The sequence below is a fragment of the Natrix helvetica genome, assembly GCF_964273705.1.
Source record: "Natrix helvetica genome assembly, chromosome: Z".
Taxonomy (NCBI): domain Eukaryota; kingdom Metazoa; phylum Chordata; class Lepidosauria; order Squamata; family Natricidae; genus Natrix; species Natrix helvetica.
Window position 1 is genome coordinate 109,851,641 of NC_138554.1, and position 18,523 is coordinate 109,870,163.

An 18,523-nucleotide genomic window follows, 5' to 3' on the forward strand; every position below is an offset into this window, starting at 1 on the left:
GCATAAAATAATTTACATATATATTTTAATTGAACTAACATTGTAGAGTAGTTTAGCAATTTGATATACGGTAAATAGTTCCTTTTTTCCAGTCAGAAAAATATATATATTCAACACCTCTTGAAGCTATATTATATTCTTTGTCATGTTCTTACTACTTGAGGCACCCTTACATGAAGGAACACATTACGCCTTTCCTAGAATCCATCTTTCACTTTTTAAAAATATCTGAAATAAAATTTATTTCTGTAACTAACACCAGGTATTTCTATTTTATCTCCAAATCTGCTAATTATAAACATACACAATAACTAAATGCTTGTAAAACTAGATTGTTGTGCCTATACTTTTATTTAGCTCTAGCTGGGCAATTTCTCTTTCAACTGTTACCCAAGGGAAAGAAGAAATCTAAGCAATAAATTGATAGCAGGATGTCTACTAGTGACTTAATGACTACTAGTGTCTATCATGTCTCAGAATTTGCGATGCAGTATAAAAAAGCCTACAGCTATTGTTATTTTGCTACAACAAAACTAGTTGGATAACTAGAGGATTCTATAAATTGTTAAGTGGTGATTCTGCTGTAAGGCTATGGCACCAATTGTCTTCCCACTATGATCTTGAAATCTGACAATAATTCCTAAGTTTAATTAAAATAGGTTCAGAAAACTAGCAGACTACTAATAGAAAAGATATGTTCTCCCATAGCTCTCAATTAATTTGTAGAAGCCATTATATAGATTTGTGAAGGCCACTAATGTGGGTGGTTTTAAAGTGGAATTTGGATAAATTAATGGAGGGCAGGTCTATCAAGTGTTAGCTCTACACATTGTAGTGTTAATATGACCTTTATGCAGTGGTGTATTAACCATTAAGCAGATTAAGCACGTGCTTAGGGCACCAGGCCCAAAAGGGGCACCACAAAGTTGAGAGAAAAATAACCCAATGAAGATTTATACAGTATGTACACAGGAGGGGGACACCATGATTTATCAGTGCTTAGGGCACCAATGAGCCTTAATCCGCCACTGCCTTTATGGGTGGGGAAGCACATCTCCAAATTACAGTGTGAGCAAGCATATGGAAGTAAACGCAAAAAATGTCAGACCAATACCATACAGAAGAAACACTAATTAAAATCGCCCCAAATTTCATGAGCATTTATAGTATTACAATCATGTCCAATCTTCCTGAGAAATTTCAAACTTTTGGGTTTTGCATCATTAGATAGAGAAATATACAGGTAGTTTTGAGATTCGTGGTGTGTGTGGGTATATCCGTATTTAGAGAAAGGCAGATGATGGATCTGATTTTAGTTAGAAGAGTATTTTACTCATCTTTGCTACATTTTCGCACTGTGAGTGGGAGTGACATTTTCTGCTCTCTTTACCAAACAACCCACCCTGCTTTGGGGCATTATACATTTTTTGCATAAATGCCTCTGACATTTGTTATTCCATCTCCAGTAACTCTGTTTCGGATGTACTGATTTCATATTTTTGGTTCCTCCCACAGCTAGTGGAATGGCTACCAATAACACGCCAGTGGGTGCTTCTGCAGGGGGGGGGGGATTCCTTCAGAAGATCATGTTTGCCTCAGCACAAAAGGGTGTTTGTGTATGTTTGCCTTAGGCCAGCTTGGAGAGCGCCAGAATGCATTTGTCTCTGTCTCTCCTGTTGAGCCCGGGGCGCGTGCTTTTAGCAGTCCCACCTCCAGAAGTCTGGAGCGAAAGCAAGCCAGGACCAAGCCTCCCAGACATAAAGCAGCTCCCCTGGGCGAGAGAAGGCGGGCCTGGCTACGCATAGACCGACCCCCTTTTGCAGGCCTAGCTGGCTCTTGCCTTGGCGATCGTTCCTATAGAAGGAGGAGGGAGCGATGCTGCTGCTGCTGGGGATGGTTATGTCAGGCGGGAAGGCGGGTGGCGGAGGGAGGAGCAGCAGCAGCAGCAACGAGAGGACCGCACCAGCTCCAGAAGCAAGGAGCAATGCCGCACCGCGGAACAGGATCATGGTTGCAGTCCCACAGCAAACCCAGCGGAGCGGCTCTTACCACCCTCTTGCTGACAGGTTGGTCTCTGCCGAGCCCCCACTTGGGCCCAGCCCTTCCCGCTTAGATGGCACATCCTCCTTCGACCACGGCCTGCCACCCCGTTGCTCCTCATGCCCGAGCCTTGTCAAGCGGGGGTTCCCTCTTTCTCGTCTCTGCCCTGACGCCAGCCTTCTGTCGCTGCTCCCGTTGCAGCGGCTCGCTGCTTTTCCCCTGCCCGCACTTCCTAAAGCAGCTGCCCCGGGAGGGTTCAAAATTTTTTGTTTTGTTTTGCGGGCAAGAAAAGAGGGAGCAGTTGGGATAGTTGCCTGCAAAAGGCATTGCCTTCCCTGGCCAGATGCCATCCCCTTCCCCCTTTCCTAACATCAGGGCATCTTGCAGAAAAATATTTTTAAAGATGTATTACTGGTGTTTTTTGTTTTGTTTTTTACAATCATGAAAAAAAACCCACAAACGCGAGCAGATTACCTTATAGAGGAATATATTTAAGGATCAGCTAATATTGGATGTTAACACGTGATGTTTTTAAAATATATGCGGGAGCTCCAATTTTTTTTAAAATCTTGCATTTCAAAGAAAATAGAGGGAAATGTGCTTTTTAAAAATAATAATAATAATAATAAGACAACATGTATGCAAAGGTGTTATAATTCCCCCATCTTTTCTCCTCCATATAATTCTAAACTGTGAATTCTGATTGTGTTCTCCAAAAGCTGAATGGATAGAGGCTACTTTCCTCTTTTGCAGATCAGACAAGCCGTTAGCAAAGCTTTCGGTCATTCCTGAGCTCGGTTGGAATAACAGGCACATTTTTCCATTCTTGGTTATGTGGATAAAAGCTGAGCAATACCAGCAAATGGAGATGAAAGTAACCAAAAAAGGAAAACATATGTAAATACTTGTCTCAGGAAACGAAGAAAGGGAACAAGACATGCACAAAAAAATAAATCTTGGACGGGATAAATTCAGAATGACAACACTTTCAAATATTGGAGGTTTTTACTTCTCCCCCAAATGATTAATTGTTCACATTCTAATAACATGTGATAACTACTGCCTTTAACATTATGATAAAGAAATCTAAGGTTACATAGTACAGGTAATCCTCAACTTTACATCAGTTCATTTAGTGACCGTTCAAAGTTACAGTGGCATTGAAAAAAGTGACAACTGTTTTTCACGGTTACAACCTTTGCAGTGATCATGTGGTCAAAATTCAGATGCTTGGCAACTGGTTCCTATTTATGATCATTGCAGTGTCCCAGGATCACGTGATCACTTTTTGCAAACTTCTGATGAGCAACGTTAATGGGGAAACTAGATTCACTTAACAACTACCGTGTTTCCCCGAAAATACACCATGTCCTGAAACTAAACCCTTGCGACATTTTTCGCGTGCGCAAAAATATAAGCCCACCCTCGAAAATAAACCCTCTGGACAATCCCCCCCCTCCGACCAGGCAGAGCACCGCTCGCCGACCTAGTGGTATCCCGAAGGCACCAAGCCACAGGAATGAGGTGGGGGCAAAGGCGCTTGCGTTGCTTGGTGCTTTCGGGGTACCGCTAGGTCAGTCAGCGGCGCTGTGCCCAGCTGAAGAAGGGGGGGTTGCTGGGCAGCTGCTCTCTTGCGAGCGGGCTCCCGAAGAGCCGGGCACAGCCTCAGGGTCGAATGGCTGTGTTGCGCTGTCGCAGCAGCAACGCAGCAGCCATGAGGTGACCAAGCTTATGAGCAGCCGCCCGGCAACCCCCCTTTCCAGCCGGGTACAGCGCCGCTGACCGACCTAGCAGTACCCGGAAGGCACCAAGCAACGCGAGCGCCTGTTCGCCGCCCTCCGCGTCCCGTGGCTCGGTGCCTTCGGAATGCCCCTAGGTGAGTGAATGGGGCTCTGCATGGCTGGAGGGGAGTTCGCAGCGGCTTTTCCTCTCCCCGCTCGCGCGAAGGGCATCTGCGCTGCTGGCGCCGTCCGCCGCTTGGTTTTTTTTTCAAAGCACGGAGGATGGATGCCGCTCTGGAAGTACGCTCTATGGTTGTGGGCTGCAGATTGTACACCAAAAATAATAAGCCCTCCCCTTTAATAAGCCCAAGGCCATATTTCGTGGGTCAAAAAAATATAAGCCCCTGGCGTATTTTCGGGGAAACACGGTATGGCAAGGAATGTCATAAAATGGGGCAAAGCTCACTTAACAAATTCTCACTTTATAAATTTTGGGCTTAATTGTGGTCGTAAGTCGAGGATTACCTGTATTAACTATTAAAGTGAAAGAAAAAAATATATAAAGTGGAATATGGACCTTTGAGATTTATTGCCTGTTTCTTCAGGTAATAAGAATAAGTGGTCCAGGTTATTCAGTTCTGGCTAAACTACAGCTCTCTAGGGATGTTTTTTTTAACCATGAGTAATTGATATATAAGGCATGTACTATATGTTTGAATAATGGCATTTTGCAGTGGACCACGTGTCTTATTTTTTAATAGTGAAAAGTTATTAAAAAGTGAAATTACAATAGTAAATTAACACAAACTAAAAAAAAATGAAAAAAATAGAAGGGTTATGAAACATAAGAAGAAAGAAATGGGAAAAAAACAGTAAAGAAAAAGAAATGTATAAAGAATTTACTTTTCCCCTTAAACAAGTATAAACAATTTTAGTACCTTAACTCCTCTTGTTTTAACATGACAAATGGTCTCTTTTTACCATATCCTATATCCTATCTGTAAATAATTCTTTAAAAGCCCTCATTTCAGTCTTGATATCAGCAAAAGTAACATATCTGTTTTAATTTTGATCAAATAAAGTAATTTCATATTCCTTTCTTTTTACTTTTAACAATCTTTATTTTTAGTTCCTTCAAATGTTGTAGAATTTCATTTACTTCCATCTTTATCCCTTTTCATAAAAAAAATCAAAGTTTTAACAAGCTATTTTCGTAAATTTTAATATAGGAAAATGATCCATTTTTTTTCTCCCGGATTGTTACTTGGGTATCTATTTTAATTACTAAAGCAATGGGTGATTTCTTTGTATGCCCGGTGTAGCATCATTATCCATATCATTCTTGTAGCCTATCATTTTTAAATTCATTTTCAGATTAGATTCAATCTTGAAAGGCAAAATGTGTTCTTCTATAACATTTTACATACAGTCTATCAATAGTGACAAACACTCTTAAGATTAACTTCAGACTCCATTGTTCAAAAATATTCTTCAATATGACCAATGTTAAAATATTTTGCTTCATGCTGTATCTATAAGTTAAATCTAAGTTTTCTTCTCCTTTAACTGCAATCTTTGGTTCCTTCTATGTTCTTCTAGGGTCCAACTCAAAAGTTCCATTCCATCAAGTTTTTCTTCTAAAATAATTCAAAACAAAAGCATTTTCCTGTGAAGATGATGGTTATATTTAATTCCAGCATCTTATTTCACATCCATCTGGAGCCTGAGTCCATTTGTAACTTTGCCAAAACAAAGTTCTAACTTTCCTTTTGCTATTTATTTTTTTAAAATGTCCTTAAAGTTTTGTTTGAAATTTCTTTTACTAATTATAGAAAGAAACTCATCTGTATTTTTAGATTTGTCAATCCAAAGATTCTTAATAGCTAAAAAGCAGTTAACCAACAATTTGTAAAAGTGATAGAAAAGAAAGTATATGAACTTTTAAAGGTGCTGACCATGGTTTGAGCAAGATGGCTACATTCTTGTCCCTCTTAGCATTAAATATATTAGAAACCAGTATGTTGTGGTCTCCTTGCAAGAAACAAGTATCTGGAGCGCTAGTGGGAAATCTCAAATCCTTTCTTTGTCCAGAGAGGAATTGCAAAGAGCTGGTCAGCTCTTTGCCTTCCCAGATAGACCAGATAGGAAACACAATCAGATAAACTAGTTCCATATTATCGTAAAGCTACATTAACAGAATCTTGCAAGTATGAAAGTACAATTGTCCCTCTGCCTGCTTTTCAGTCTGAGAAGCTATTGAGAGTCCCTTTTATACTACTTGCTCTGCCACTATCTAGCTGTAGCTATTCTGTCCTCATCTGACTGTTCCCTAGGCAGCCTGTCCAATCTCACAAATCTTTCCTACATAATATTGCACCAGCACTCTATTCTAGTTGCCTCATGCTCTGATGGTCTGAAAGAAGCTCTAAATTCATACAACTTTTTATGTAGGCTATGTGCAAGTCACTAAATATTCCGTTGCTAGATTTACACAATTGTTTGATGAGAACTGTATGTATTACATCTATTTTTCAACAAGCTTCCAGTTTTTAAATCTTGTAATGAATATACATAAAATAGTAAGATCACTTTCTTTAAAACTGAGGAGAAATAGCTTTGAACTTTTGGTACAATATAGTGACAGAATTTGCAGTAAAATCCACAAACTCTTAAAGTAAACTAACAAAATACTTCAACAATTCTTCCTTATTCTGTAATTACAAATCACAATAAAGATAAAAAGACTAAGTTATTGAAGTCTATGAATGAGAGCGTTAACAATTTTAAAAAACGGATTAAATGAGGAATTTATATGAGTTGTTTTATTAAAAGTAGAAGTTAGAATTTGGAAGCAAATTGCATATTTTCTTACTGAAGTATATAGAGGTATTTTAATATTAATATGTGATCTTTGATAAATAAATTAAATAAAGTAAATTATAGTAATTTAAATTTGTTGTATAGTGATATAAACTAGACTTTTCCCAGTATCTCATTCAGCATTGATGTTTGTTTAACATATTTCATATCTTTGTAAGATTCTGTCACTGATTTGCTTGCATGCAAATGGAAGTTTGATTGTAAATATCTCTATCCCCAGGCTTTTGCATTTGAATAGTGTGCACAAAGAATTGCAAAACAATTTTTAGACAATCATGCTCATTCAGCAGAACACTGAAGATTTACAACATCCTTTTATATGATTGTAGGAGATTGGAAATGCTCATCATGATCTTGTTCATGAGCTAAAACTGATTTCTGGCCTTGAAATCAGGGTTGATTGTACTAAAACACTTTTATATGCAGGATGTGCACCTATTAGCCAATAAGTTCAAATAGAAGGTATATCCTAAATTAGGTACCTGTAATTCTGGTAATGTTTTCAATCTTTTTTGGGACTCATTCAAATTTTTAGAAATTTATGTAGCTGCTTATTTTAGGATTGGTGAATCATAAAATTTATTGCATAAACACCCAAAAGAATTTCACAAAGTACACTCCCTTTTAGAAATCTCTCTATTCTTTCTCCTCTCTCTCACACTCCAAACTCATATTCCTTTCGCCATATGATGTCTAAATGTTTTTTGTCTTGTTTTACACACGCCTATTGCATGCATACACATCCCTACATCCATATAGTCAGGGGCACAAAATGTATACTTTATTAATTATTCTACAAAAATGCATATTTTTGCATGACTTCTGTAATCACAATGTAGCTAAATTATTTGTATGGGAATGTTATGGAATATTATCAAAGAAGTCAACATACAAGAAAAATAAACGAAAAAGTATGCAGAACAGAACGTTGGAAAATAGTGATAATGCAACACATTACTTATATCAGTCACCGGGGGGCAGTATATAACTGCTTTTATCCTAGATGAAGATTCTTCCCTCAATTCTTTCTTTGAAATTCAAATATACTTGAGAATTGAATGTATGGACCGTTGCATTTTAGATGAATTGATACAGTGCCTCCTGTACTGGAGCTTAGTAGTGTTTGAGAAAGAAATATATAGAATCTATCAGAAAGGTATATCAGTTCGTTTTTCCTTAAGCTATTGGTGCAGAAGATATATGGATATTATTTTAAGTCATGTCCCCTTGTATAACGTTGTACAATACTTTGATATAGACCACCTTCAAAGGAGTGGATTTCCCTCCCCCCTTAGTTTTATCCAATGTGTGATGATCTATAAGTGAATATAAATAAAAATATAAATAAAGTATACATTAAAAACACAGCATATAGGATAATTTGAAAACTTTGTGTGTTCTCAGACACTGGGTTGATGTGTGTCATTTTTTAATGGCCAATGTTTGTATGTATATTTGTATGTGATTTGTTACCTGAGCATTTTAGTCTGGATTGCCTGTTATTTTAATGTTACTTGCTATTTTTATAGTTTTATTTTTTTTAAAGTTTTACATGAGAGTCTGGAGCTAGGCAGTCAATATATTTGAATCATAAACAAACAAACTGACAAATAGTTAAAATTGGCATGTGGTTGCTTATGTCATGGAGGCAATTTTAACACATATGTAAAGACTGCTTCCATACTTGACTATAGAAAGAATCCATTGTTATTCTCCTACACCAGTGATGGCAAACCTATGACACATACCATGCCACTTGGGGTGACACACTACATCTCCAGGCCTTCTGGAATTTGTGTGAAAAAATCTTGCTCCTGCACAGCTTCTGGGGTTCCAAAAATTTTGTGAGCATTGTAATGTAATTTTCTAAGGCTCCAGAGGACCCATAAAATTAGGGTCTGGAGAAGAGCTGTGGACGGAAGGGGAGGGGCGGAGGGGAGGGGAAGAGAGGAGGCCTTTTTTGTCTAGGTTGAGTGTGGGAGTGATTCACCAGCAGAATCAAGATAGACATGTTCTGACTTTTTGACATACTGAGCCCAAAAGATTTGCCATTGTTACACAAAGAAAAAAGTATTAAAAAATGAAGGCAAAAGCTATATGAGGATCAGAGTGTTAAGGTATCTTGGAAAATATCGAGAGGAGTTCTGACTGAAAAACATGACAATGAACAAAAGTTGGTAAGTGTTATATTGTGCAGTGGTTGCAAAACATATTTTTTTCTCTTCAGCAAGTATTGAGATGTATCATTATGGCAAAGTTTGATGATTTAAATGAAATGTATGACAAAATGAAGAGTGTAAAATAATGGATCATTTTGCACCAATATGAAAATTGTTGAATACTTTTTAGCACTAAGAAGTGGTAAGATAAATATATGTGGTACCCTTTTGGTTGTTTAATGTATGTATAGGTAAATGTATAAGGCTTTGGATACATACATATGTTGGTCTTGAATCTATGCATATTTTTGTCTGCATATAATGCCATATTGCTACCTGTAAACTTTGCAATGTATTCTGGTTTGCAGTGAATGTAAAATAAATTGTAGATACAATGAAAAGTAAAATATGAAACTTAGTCTGTTAAATGCCTACGTAGTTGCACCTTTCACTGAAAATTGAATTAAGAATTGCAAGGTATATATCTAAATAGTGAAAAACTAGCATGTAGATGAAATAATATATTTTGTTTGGTAAAGGGCTTATACAAATTTTAAGATTTAGAAAAATCTCAGGAATGAACGAATCCTGAAGTAATGTGGATTGAATATAAAAGGGAGGGGTTGGTATAAAAAAAGATACTGAGGATGTTTGAACCTAGGACATTGTACATGAAAATGGAATTGCAAAATAAATATATGAAGGGAAGATGAATGAGTGAAAGAGAAGGGGAAGAGTTAGTCAATTGTAGTTGAATGAATAAATTGATGAGATGGAGAAGCAGGAAGTTTAAAGAACAAAATATATGAAGTAATGCAAAAGACAGTGAAAGTAAGGATAAATTTAGCTGTATTTTCTTTTATACCATATATCTTTAATTTCTTTGACTTTTTATTTCTTGCTCCTTACTTGAATTCTCTAACAGAGATTGCGGGAATTTTTGGATATTTTCACTTGCTGCAGCCATCTGAATTATGGTCATTCTTCCGTGTTGTCTGAATATATCAAAATATGTATTTGTGTTTGCAATGTGTCTATCACTGAATGAAGATCGGCTGTTCTTTTATAGGGTTGATTGCTCTGACCTAGGCTTCCTGATACAGTAAAACTCACACAATGAAGTCCAAAAACCCTCTTTTTATATCAGACTGAATTATATTCATTCACAGCCCATAATGAGTTCCAAATACTAGTAAAGAGTTTTACCGAAGGCTGCCAAAGTCCTTCAGGATAAGGCCAATAAGCACCCACCTTTATCTTCTTTGAAAATGCTGCCAAAGACTTAGTTGGCAATTAGCTTGGCAAGGCCAAATGGAGCAAAGACTCCAAATGTATTTTGAGAAGGTAAACTGAACAGCATGAACCAAGTTGCTTCCTGCAAAGGCTCATGTGCCTTTGCTCCTCCTTTATGTCCTGAGGGAGGGACCAATCACCTCCAAACCTGACTCCTGAGTTGTCCCTTCAGTTTTAACTGTTTTTGCCTTCTGGCCGTTCTGTGCATGTGCGCACTAGGAACAGGGGGGAGCCTGTTTCTCTGCCTCGCTGCTGTCTGACTCTGGAGGCTCCGGAGGCAGCACAAAACTCCCAGATGGCCCCTCTCTGTCTCCGATGCATAACCCTCGACTGAGCCTTCCCCAGACTCCAGGTCTAGCCCATGTTCGTCCCCAACCTACTCACTGTCCGACTCTGCTGCGAGCTCTGCAGGTCTCCGGCGGACCACAAATTGATGTGGTTATTGCTCCCATGCTTTTATGTGATTAATGAGAACTGTGTGAGGTTCCTAGACTGGTCCCTGCTATAATTTGTATAATGCTTGTGTTTCCTTAGTGTTTCTATAATTTGTATGATGCTTGTACTGCCTCAGTCATTGTGATAAATATATATAGGATCCTAGACTAACTTTTTAAAATTATGTCTTGATTCTAGATGCTGGTAAGTGAATTTATTTTACCAATTAGTTATAAAAAGGTGTAAAGATCAAATATATTAATAAACTACTCTCTTGTCTGATAATTCTGACAGTCTGTTTTAATATCAAATTGAATTTAAACCAATGATTTGACATAAGAACGTTATTATGTTCCTTTGCTTATCACACAGCTGAATAATGTACTTGTCCTTAGTCATACTCAAAATCTTCTAGAATTGTGGTGAATTTTAATAGACATATGCACACAAATCTAGTAACAATCACCCACAGATTGTTACTAGTGTCTTTTGCCAATAGCTATCAAGATTCCTTCCACAGTCCAAGCCCAACTAGCAATAAATTATTATTTTCTTATATGTAAAACACGTTTAACAATAACAGACAATTGATAGTCTCTGAACGGGTGGGGTGGATGGTACAGAATTTTATTGCCTTCTTTCCAATATGGACTAGAAATAGTAATACCAATGAAACTACATCTCTAGTCGGTTGTTTTACAGGAGGAAACTAAAAGTTACAAGACTTTCAGTAGGTATTCAGCCAGGACATTTTCAACTTCATCCAGTCGCCCCAGCTCTACCTTGAACAAGGACTACAATTGAGTTTTTATTCTACTCTACAGAGTGAAACACCTATATATAGGAAAATTTGAGGCAGACAAACTCTTGTAAATTTCCTCTTATTCTTTTCATGAAAAGAGCTGGACCCTCTGTAAAAAAGCAGTTTGCATCTGTTTATTTCTTTGATAACTGGCACCTCTTATCAGTGTGAAGAGTGATTCCCATATTTAAAACCTGATAATTTTCAAATCTTTTACACTTTTTTCATTGCACAGTACCCTATGAAGAAACAGCCTTGCTTATCTTTCTCACTTGATCTCATCCTATCTGTTGCAGATCTATGCATTCCTTAATCTCTTATTCTGAAAATTCCTTCTAATTAGGCTAGGATTTTTCTGCCCTTAGTGGAGCATGAAATATCCCTGATTCTGTTCCAGAACAAGAATGTACAACCATTTTCTGGAGTATGCGTTCACTCCTTTTTAAAGCTTTTTCTCCCCTTTTTTGTCATAAACTACTCCAACCATTGTAACAAGTTTTATATCGATCACTGGAGATTTTAAAGAAAAGATTGGACGTCCATCTGTCTGGAATAATATAGGGTCTCTTGCTTGAGTGGTGTCTAGAAGACCTCCAGGGTCCCTTCCAACTCTGTTATTCTTTAGTCAGTCTTAATGACTCTGTGATGCAGAGACTAATGTTAACTTTCATATTTCTACTGTTTTTGCTGGGCAAAACACTTTCAGATGAGTTGCACCTGACCTCATGGTTTCTCTTTCAGCAGTATGTACTTGGGATGCAGTTTAAGTTTCAGAATTGCATAATTTAGAAATGGACTTTTTTCTCAGTTTCTTCTTGATTCAGTTTGCAATCTAATTCATTAACTTATTTCACCAGTACTTTAATTATTAGTTTTAGCCATCCCTTTGGGGCATCTTGCTGTTTCAACTGTGAAATTATTCATTATATTATAACTAATGAATCTTCCCTGTTATTTTATTGTTTTGTCAGAAAGACAGTCTATAGCATTCCAGATATTAACAGCAAGCAACACTGGATATATTTTATCAATATACTTATTTTTTAGAGATCCCCAATGTATAAGATGCTTAGTTCTCTGCTCTCTGTGTGTTTTAGCCAATTCTGCCAGGCAGCAATATGGTCCCAATGTTTCACATTCATTCAGTGTCCTCCATGTTAAATTATTTTAAAAGATGGTTAAAAGATCCAGAGATAATTTGGGCATCATGTGTTCAACTCCCTGAGATAAGTTTGTTACTCATCCATATATATGATACACAGACACTTTTCTGAAGGTACACAGGCAGCTATGCCCTCTGTCTTCCTCTCCTTTTCCAAATCTCTACTATGATAGGTATTTCTAATCTCCTATTCTATCAACATGGTTTTCATGGAAGCTGAAGGGAAAGTCACATGATCTGCACCCAGGAGCTTGTCCTTCTGGAGGTATGTTTTTCTGTCTACCTGAGCTGTAGAAAATTTCAATCATGGCTACAAGTATCCAGAGCTACTTGTAGAACCAACTACAGGTGAGCTACCCAATGTTTTTAAAATGGTTTTATGACTTTACTCTGAATGCTGCAGGCATTGTGTAATTTATTCAAAACATCAAAAACACGTTTAAAGCCAACGTTTTAAGAAGACAAAGTGTTATGGGTGAAACCAGTGTTTAAGAAATATATGTGAATTTTGAGGAACCATATTAATGTTAGAGTAACAGTAATAGCTCAAACTCCATTTTTGAGACAAATTGGAGAAGAATTTAAATTTATGACATCTTTAAGTGAGCTGTTCGTAGGGTGCTTTTTAATGTCGGGAAGCTGTTAAACTGTTATCTTTATATTTCTATTCTTTACAAAAATATTCAATAGCCATTAATACTTAGTAACACTCTTTTAAAAAAAATATATCATCACCTATGAATTTATTAATAAAGGAGTTATTTGTAGCTCAGGGTTGATATGAGGGATCCTTGGTGATCTCTAAGCTTGCTTATTTTCTTGAAAATATTTCATTACCCAAACTCGGTAACATCATCACTGCTAGTTTGGATAATGAAACATCTACAAGAAAACAAGCAAGCTCAGATAACACCCAGGATCCCTCACCTATGAATTTCCCTCTTATTCCTTACCATGTACAGAACTGAAACATTATGCCTGAACATTAGACTATGCTGTATTGTTAGGAATTCTTGCTTAACTACAATAAAGTTAGCAATATACCAGTATACATTGCCAATAACTTCTATTTGCCTCATCCTTTAAGTAGTAGCAGCTTACTCAATTGAAGCAATTCCATGAATGGCTTGTTTAGCATTATCTATGAACTAAGAAATCTCTCTTGTTTGCCTTCTAACAAGTAAAGATAAGAATCTGCTACATGAAATGTTTTCTGACTTTTGGCCTTTCACCACAGAGAAACAGTTGACCTAGTATTAATTTATTTATCTTGCATTTGTTTTACTTTGGAAAGCTTTTTTCTTACACCTTCCCGCCGGCGTACATGGAATGATTAAAGGGAAGACAAAGTACATCATCAAATATGTTAGTAATAGCATTAAGGCTGCTGAGAGAAATGGTGAGTTTAGGCATTTAAATGGGACATTTCTACTTTCTGCAATATTTGTGTGATAAATCACTTCTTTGTGTTTTACTGACAATGTGTGCAGATAAGCAACAAATATATAAACATCTAATCTTCTAAATGTTGTTTTCCTCATTCTAATTTTTTTGTTTGCTACTAAATTTTTCAGTTAAACTTTTGGTGATTTTCCTCTTTCAAATAATGGCTTCATGTAAAAATATTACGCATTCTTCCGTACTGGCATTTCCTTAACCACATTAGTAAACTGGTGAGTGAGATAATTTGTTTATAATGCTTCTTATTCATATTATTCCCATTTATAGATCTTGACTCAGTTCATTTTAGAGGATATTTTAAATATCAGGATCAGTTAGGGAAAATTGTTCCTACCATTTTAGGCTTTGATTTTAATTTTTTGTGATAGCTATCTTACATAAAAAAATTAAAAATAGGAGAATAAGACTGGAGGGGAGCTAAACAATTGATGCATTAGTTCTGAGAATAGCTAGATTAAATTCTAGAATCTTAAAGTAAGTTTTGGGAAAGAAATGCTTCTGTAGAATAATTACATATTGGTTCAATTAATGAATTAAATACAGTACTAGTGTGACTTATAAAATAAAATAAGTCAACTTCCTATGACAAGGCAACATTTCCTATACTGCAGTGGGAAAAGAGACCATGCAGCAAGAGCTTCATGACAAAGTTGGAAGCGGAAAAGGAATACACACAGACACACACCATGCTGCCATAACCAGAGATGAAAGAACATTTATAAAACTTGAGATAGGACTCCTTTGATTAAATAAGAACTGCCAATAGCTAGTTTGGGATTAATTTGGCAGATTATTTTGGAGGTGTGGAAATCCCTAATCGTTCTATTGCACTTTTTAAGAATAATATCTGAAGCATTGCGTAGTCACTCTACACTGACAAAGATTAAAGAACAGCAAATATAGTTGGACTACTCTTAATTTCTTCCTAATGTGCTCAGAATACCACACAATATGGTCACCACATTATTTAAATAGTAATACTGTTCGAACTAGTGGACTAAATATGCTAATGAAATGCCTGCTTTGATTAGAAATATAACTGGCTAATGTGAAAACACTGTAGGGTTGTAAAAAGAACTCTGTGTAATAAAGCAAGAATATATATTGTAGGATACATTGCACAGTGGGATGCAATTAGTTGACCCTGAAGCATGATCTTATGTGCTTGCATATAGCTTCTCTAGATCTCAATTTACACAGGATATTATTGTTCCCATCAGCCAACTGATGATATTCCAGAGTATATATTTGATCTAGAAGAAATCACTAATTGAAGTATTTTTTGCATACCTAAGGCTCACATGGAAGATGTGGATTTTGTGTAGTGTGGGATAGCCAACCTGCAGTGTTCACTCCTTAGGCTTACTGTTAGGTAATTTCATTCTGTACATCCCATGCCCTATTTGTAAATCTTCTACAAGTTATCATTTCAGATTTCTGTCATGACTTGTATGTTTCTTATCTATAGTCTTTGGCTTGGGACAGAGTGAACAAACTAAGATTTGCTTCTACCCCAGCAACATATCAAAACATCAAGGTTGCTTCCAATGGGTATGGATTATATATCTAAATATTCATATGTAATGCCCAGCTCACACAGAGCATTACAGGTCCCCTTGACTTACAATAAGTTGCTTAGTGACCATTTAAATTTGCGATAGCCCAAAAATTGTGATCCCGCCCCTTCCATGGTCACATGATTGCAATTTGAGTTCATAGAAACTGGCCCACTTTTATAGCTGCTTGCTACAGCCTGCATTGTGGCTACTATTTATGGGTTTTTTAAAATCAAAGTCAGAATTTTGTTTTTTTGTTTCTGGCAGAAAAAGCCCGTTGCAGACAATGGGTTTGCTTAATGACCACAGTTTCCCTTAATGACCATAACATTCACTTAATGACCACAGCATTTACTTTAAGACCAATGTAAAATCTGGCATAGTCCTGAGATAACTTGTTTAATGACTGGCATAATTTAGGACCAAAATTTTCGGCTCAATTATGGTTGTAAGTTGAAGAATGCTTGTATTGGCTGTTAATTGAAAAGTTTTGCATTTAAAATAAGTTTAGCTTTACCAAAGATAGCTGGGTATCCTACGATAAGTTGTCAGGATGACCTAAGTAATTAGAATTATTGTTCATTCTCAGTGAAATCAAAAATGAAAGTACTTTTGTTATGTGTATGAAAGATTAAATAACAACGTATTTCACACCTCAGAAAAGTCATAAATATTGCATCTAATGAATTATGTATTTCAATTATTTTAGACATTACATTTTCTGTGTATCCTCGATTCACTGAAAGGGTAACAGGGAAAGTTCATCTACATATATCTTAGGACACAGTGAATAGAAAGTATATATTATCTTCCAGGTTTGTTGAATGTAATGACCTAATTGTACTTACTTTTTACTACCACTTGTCAGTAGCTTTCGTTGTTGAACTTTTAGAAGCCAACTAAAATTTTGTCCTCTTTTATGAAGTAGCAGTTCTAAAAAATAAATTCAGTCTTAATATAAGTGAACAAATGCTAAAAGACGTTTGTGAAATGCTGATGCAGTTGAGACTATAGTCATGATGTGGGTAAAAATCAGAATTTAATTTAATATTTCAACATCATTTAAGATACTTTACTGAAATCTTTACTACCTTATACATGACTGGTTTTAGATTGATTCTACTTTGTTCTCCTATGAATACAAAGTTTTAGATTAATCACATGTAACACATCGATAAGTAAACACTACAACAGTTCAACTAGAGAGAAATTTAAAGAATGAATTTCCCTTAGACTTTTTGTTGTCAAGGACTTCCTCACAGATTTTTTAAAATAATACTGCATTTATTTTTTATTTTATATAGATTATTATTATGTTCTTCACACAGTCAGCCAGATAGTCAGACTGGCTTTGGCATTTTTCTCTACCCACCTAGTGCTTCTCAAGAACCTCCATATATATTCCATATATATAAATAAATAAATTATGTTATTTAGATTTTTTTAAAAAATCAAGAAAAATAAAACTGAAGAGGATAAATAAAAGCAATATAAAACCTGCACCTAAAGTTCTCATACATGTATGTTCATAGATGTAATTTTACAGAGTTTTAATAAAGTATATCCATAGATTTAGTGCACTTAACACTATTATTCATATTGATTATAATGCAGGCTTAAAAACAGTGGGATGTGTGTCCCTTTATGTGATAGCGATCAGAATTGTGCCCGCCCCCCAGCCATTTCCTCTCAAATTGAGAAATGATCTTAATGAGCTGGAACTCATCAAGGAATGCAGTTGCATTTATTATCAATTACATATATTTCCTGAAAGGTTGATAATTTTAACAAGAGGGTTGTCAGGAGTAAGGAAACAATGCATTTAGCCATAAATTACAGGCATTCTGAAAGTTCTTTCAAACAGAGCCCTCCTTTTGTTCTGTTTCTCTGTGTTATTTACTTTTAACATACTAAGACTGCTGTAACAAGCATATTTGGAAATAAAATTGATTGCAATAAGAGTCATTTCATAATAGCTACATGAATGGAGAAATACAATACCACGAAAATGCTTTTCTTCTTTTTATCAAACTGGTCAAAAATGTAGCTGCTTTGAATGACATGTTTTGCTACATACAAAGTGACTTGTAAATTGCTTCTTGGGTTTTATATAATTAAGATTGAAATTCTAAATTGTTCAGTATCAGGGACCACATACCTGAAGAATAGCTGTGAAAATATCTAAAAAAGGCAGAGAAATATTTTGCAGTTTGTATTTCATGTCATATTTTTCTGTTTATTTTAATAAGTATATGTGATCACTATTTTTCATGCATCTTTTTTCTCATGCTGTGTCCTCTTCTATTCTTCTGATTTCCAGTGTACACAATTCTCTCTAAAGTGCATTCTGATCGAAATGTTTATCCTTCTGCTGGAGTTCTCTTTGTTCATGTTTTGGAGAGAGAATATTTTAAGGGAGAGTTTCCTCCTTATGCAAAGCTTGGTAAGAAATGTTTCAATTATAAAGGCATATAAAACTATTACCTAACTTCCACTTTAACTTGTCTTTATGAAGATCACATAAACATTACTTTCTCTACAAAATGTTAGCTCAAAAGCTATTGGCTGTGTATGAGAGAGAAAGGGAAGTGTAAAAATATTTACTGTGCTAGAGTCCCAGTAAAAATGTCACTGTTAATTTGATGTGAAAATATCATCTCTCTCTTTCTGATTAGATTTACAACTGACATATTTAGAATCATTAATCTTTTTGCTTTTAGACTAACTTGTAAGGATCACAAATGTACGTAACGTTAAAAAGCCTGCAATTTTTCTTGGCTATCACCTCTTTTCCAATTTACATTTTATAAAAAATATCTATTGTGATACATGTTATTATTCTCATTTCCATGAATTCAAATCTATTAAAGTATTATAGTAAAATTAACAAACATTCTTAACATATTTAATACTTGTTCCTATATAGAGGGATACAGCAAAACCTTCACAATTAATGAAACAACGTCATTTAAACTTAAGGTTAGGTCCAATTTAGGAGTCAGTGGCGGTTGCTA

The 18,523-nt window shown here is 35.9% G+C and overlaps 1 protein-coding gene across 7 annotated transcripts in view; it reads left to right on the top strand.

The window, feature by feature from the left end:
* SGCE (sarcoglycan epsilon) overlaps nt 1-18,523 on the top strand; it is a 77,723-nt gene that overhangs the window by 34,242 nt on the left and 24,958 nt on the right. For 3 of the 7 annotated variants that reach the window (XM_081971664.1, XM_081971661.1, XM_081971663.1), the window contains exons 1-2: nt 1,914-2,066; nt 17,830-17,952. In XM_081971664.1, coding sequence (XP_081827790.1) covers nt 1,985-2,066; nt 17,830-17,952 — 205 coding nt within the window. In that variant the 5' untranslated portion in view covers nt 1,914-1,984. Of the gene's footprint in view, nt 1-1,913; nt 2,067-13,483; nt 13,892-15,095; nt 16,325-17,829; nt 17,953-18,523 lie in introns of those variants that run through there. The other 4 variants (XM_081971667.1, XM_081971662.1, XM_081971665.1 and 1 more) reach the window with 4 other exon arrangements.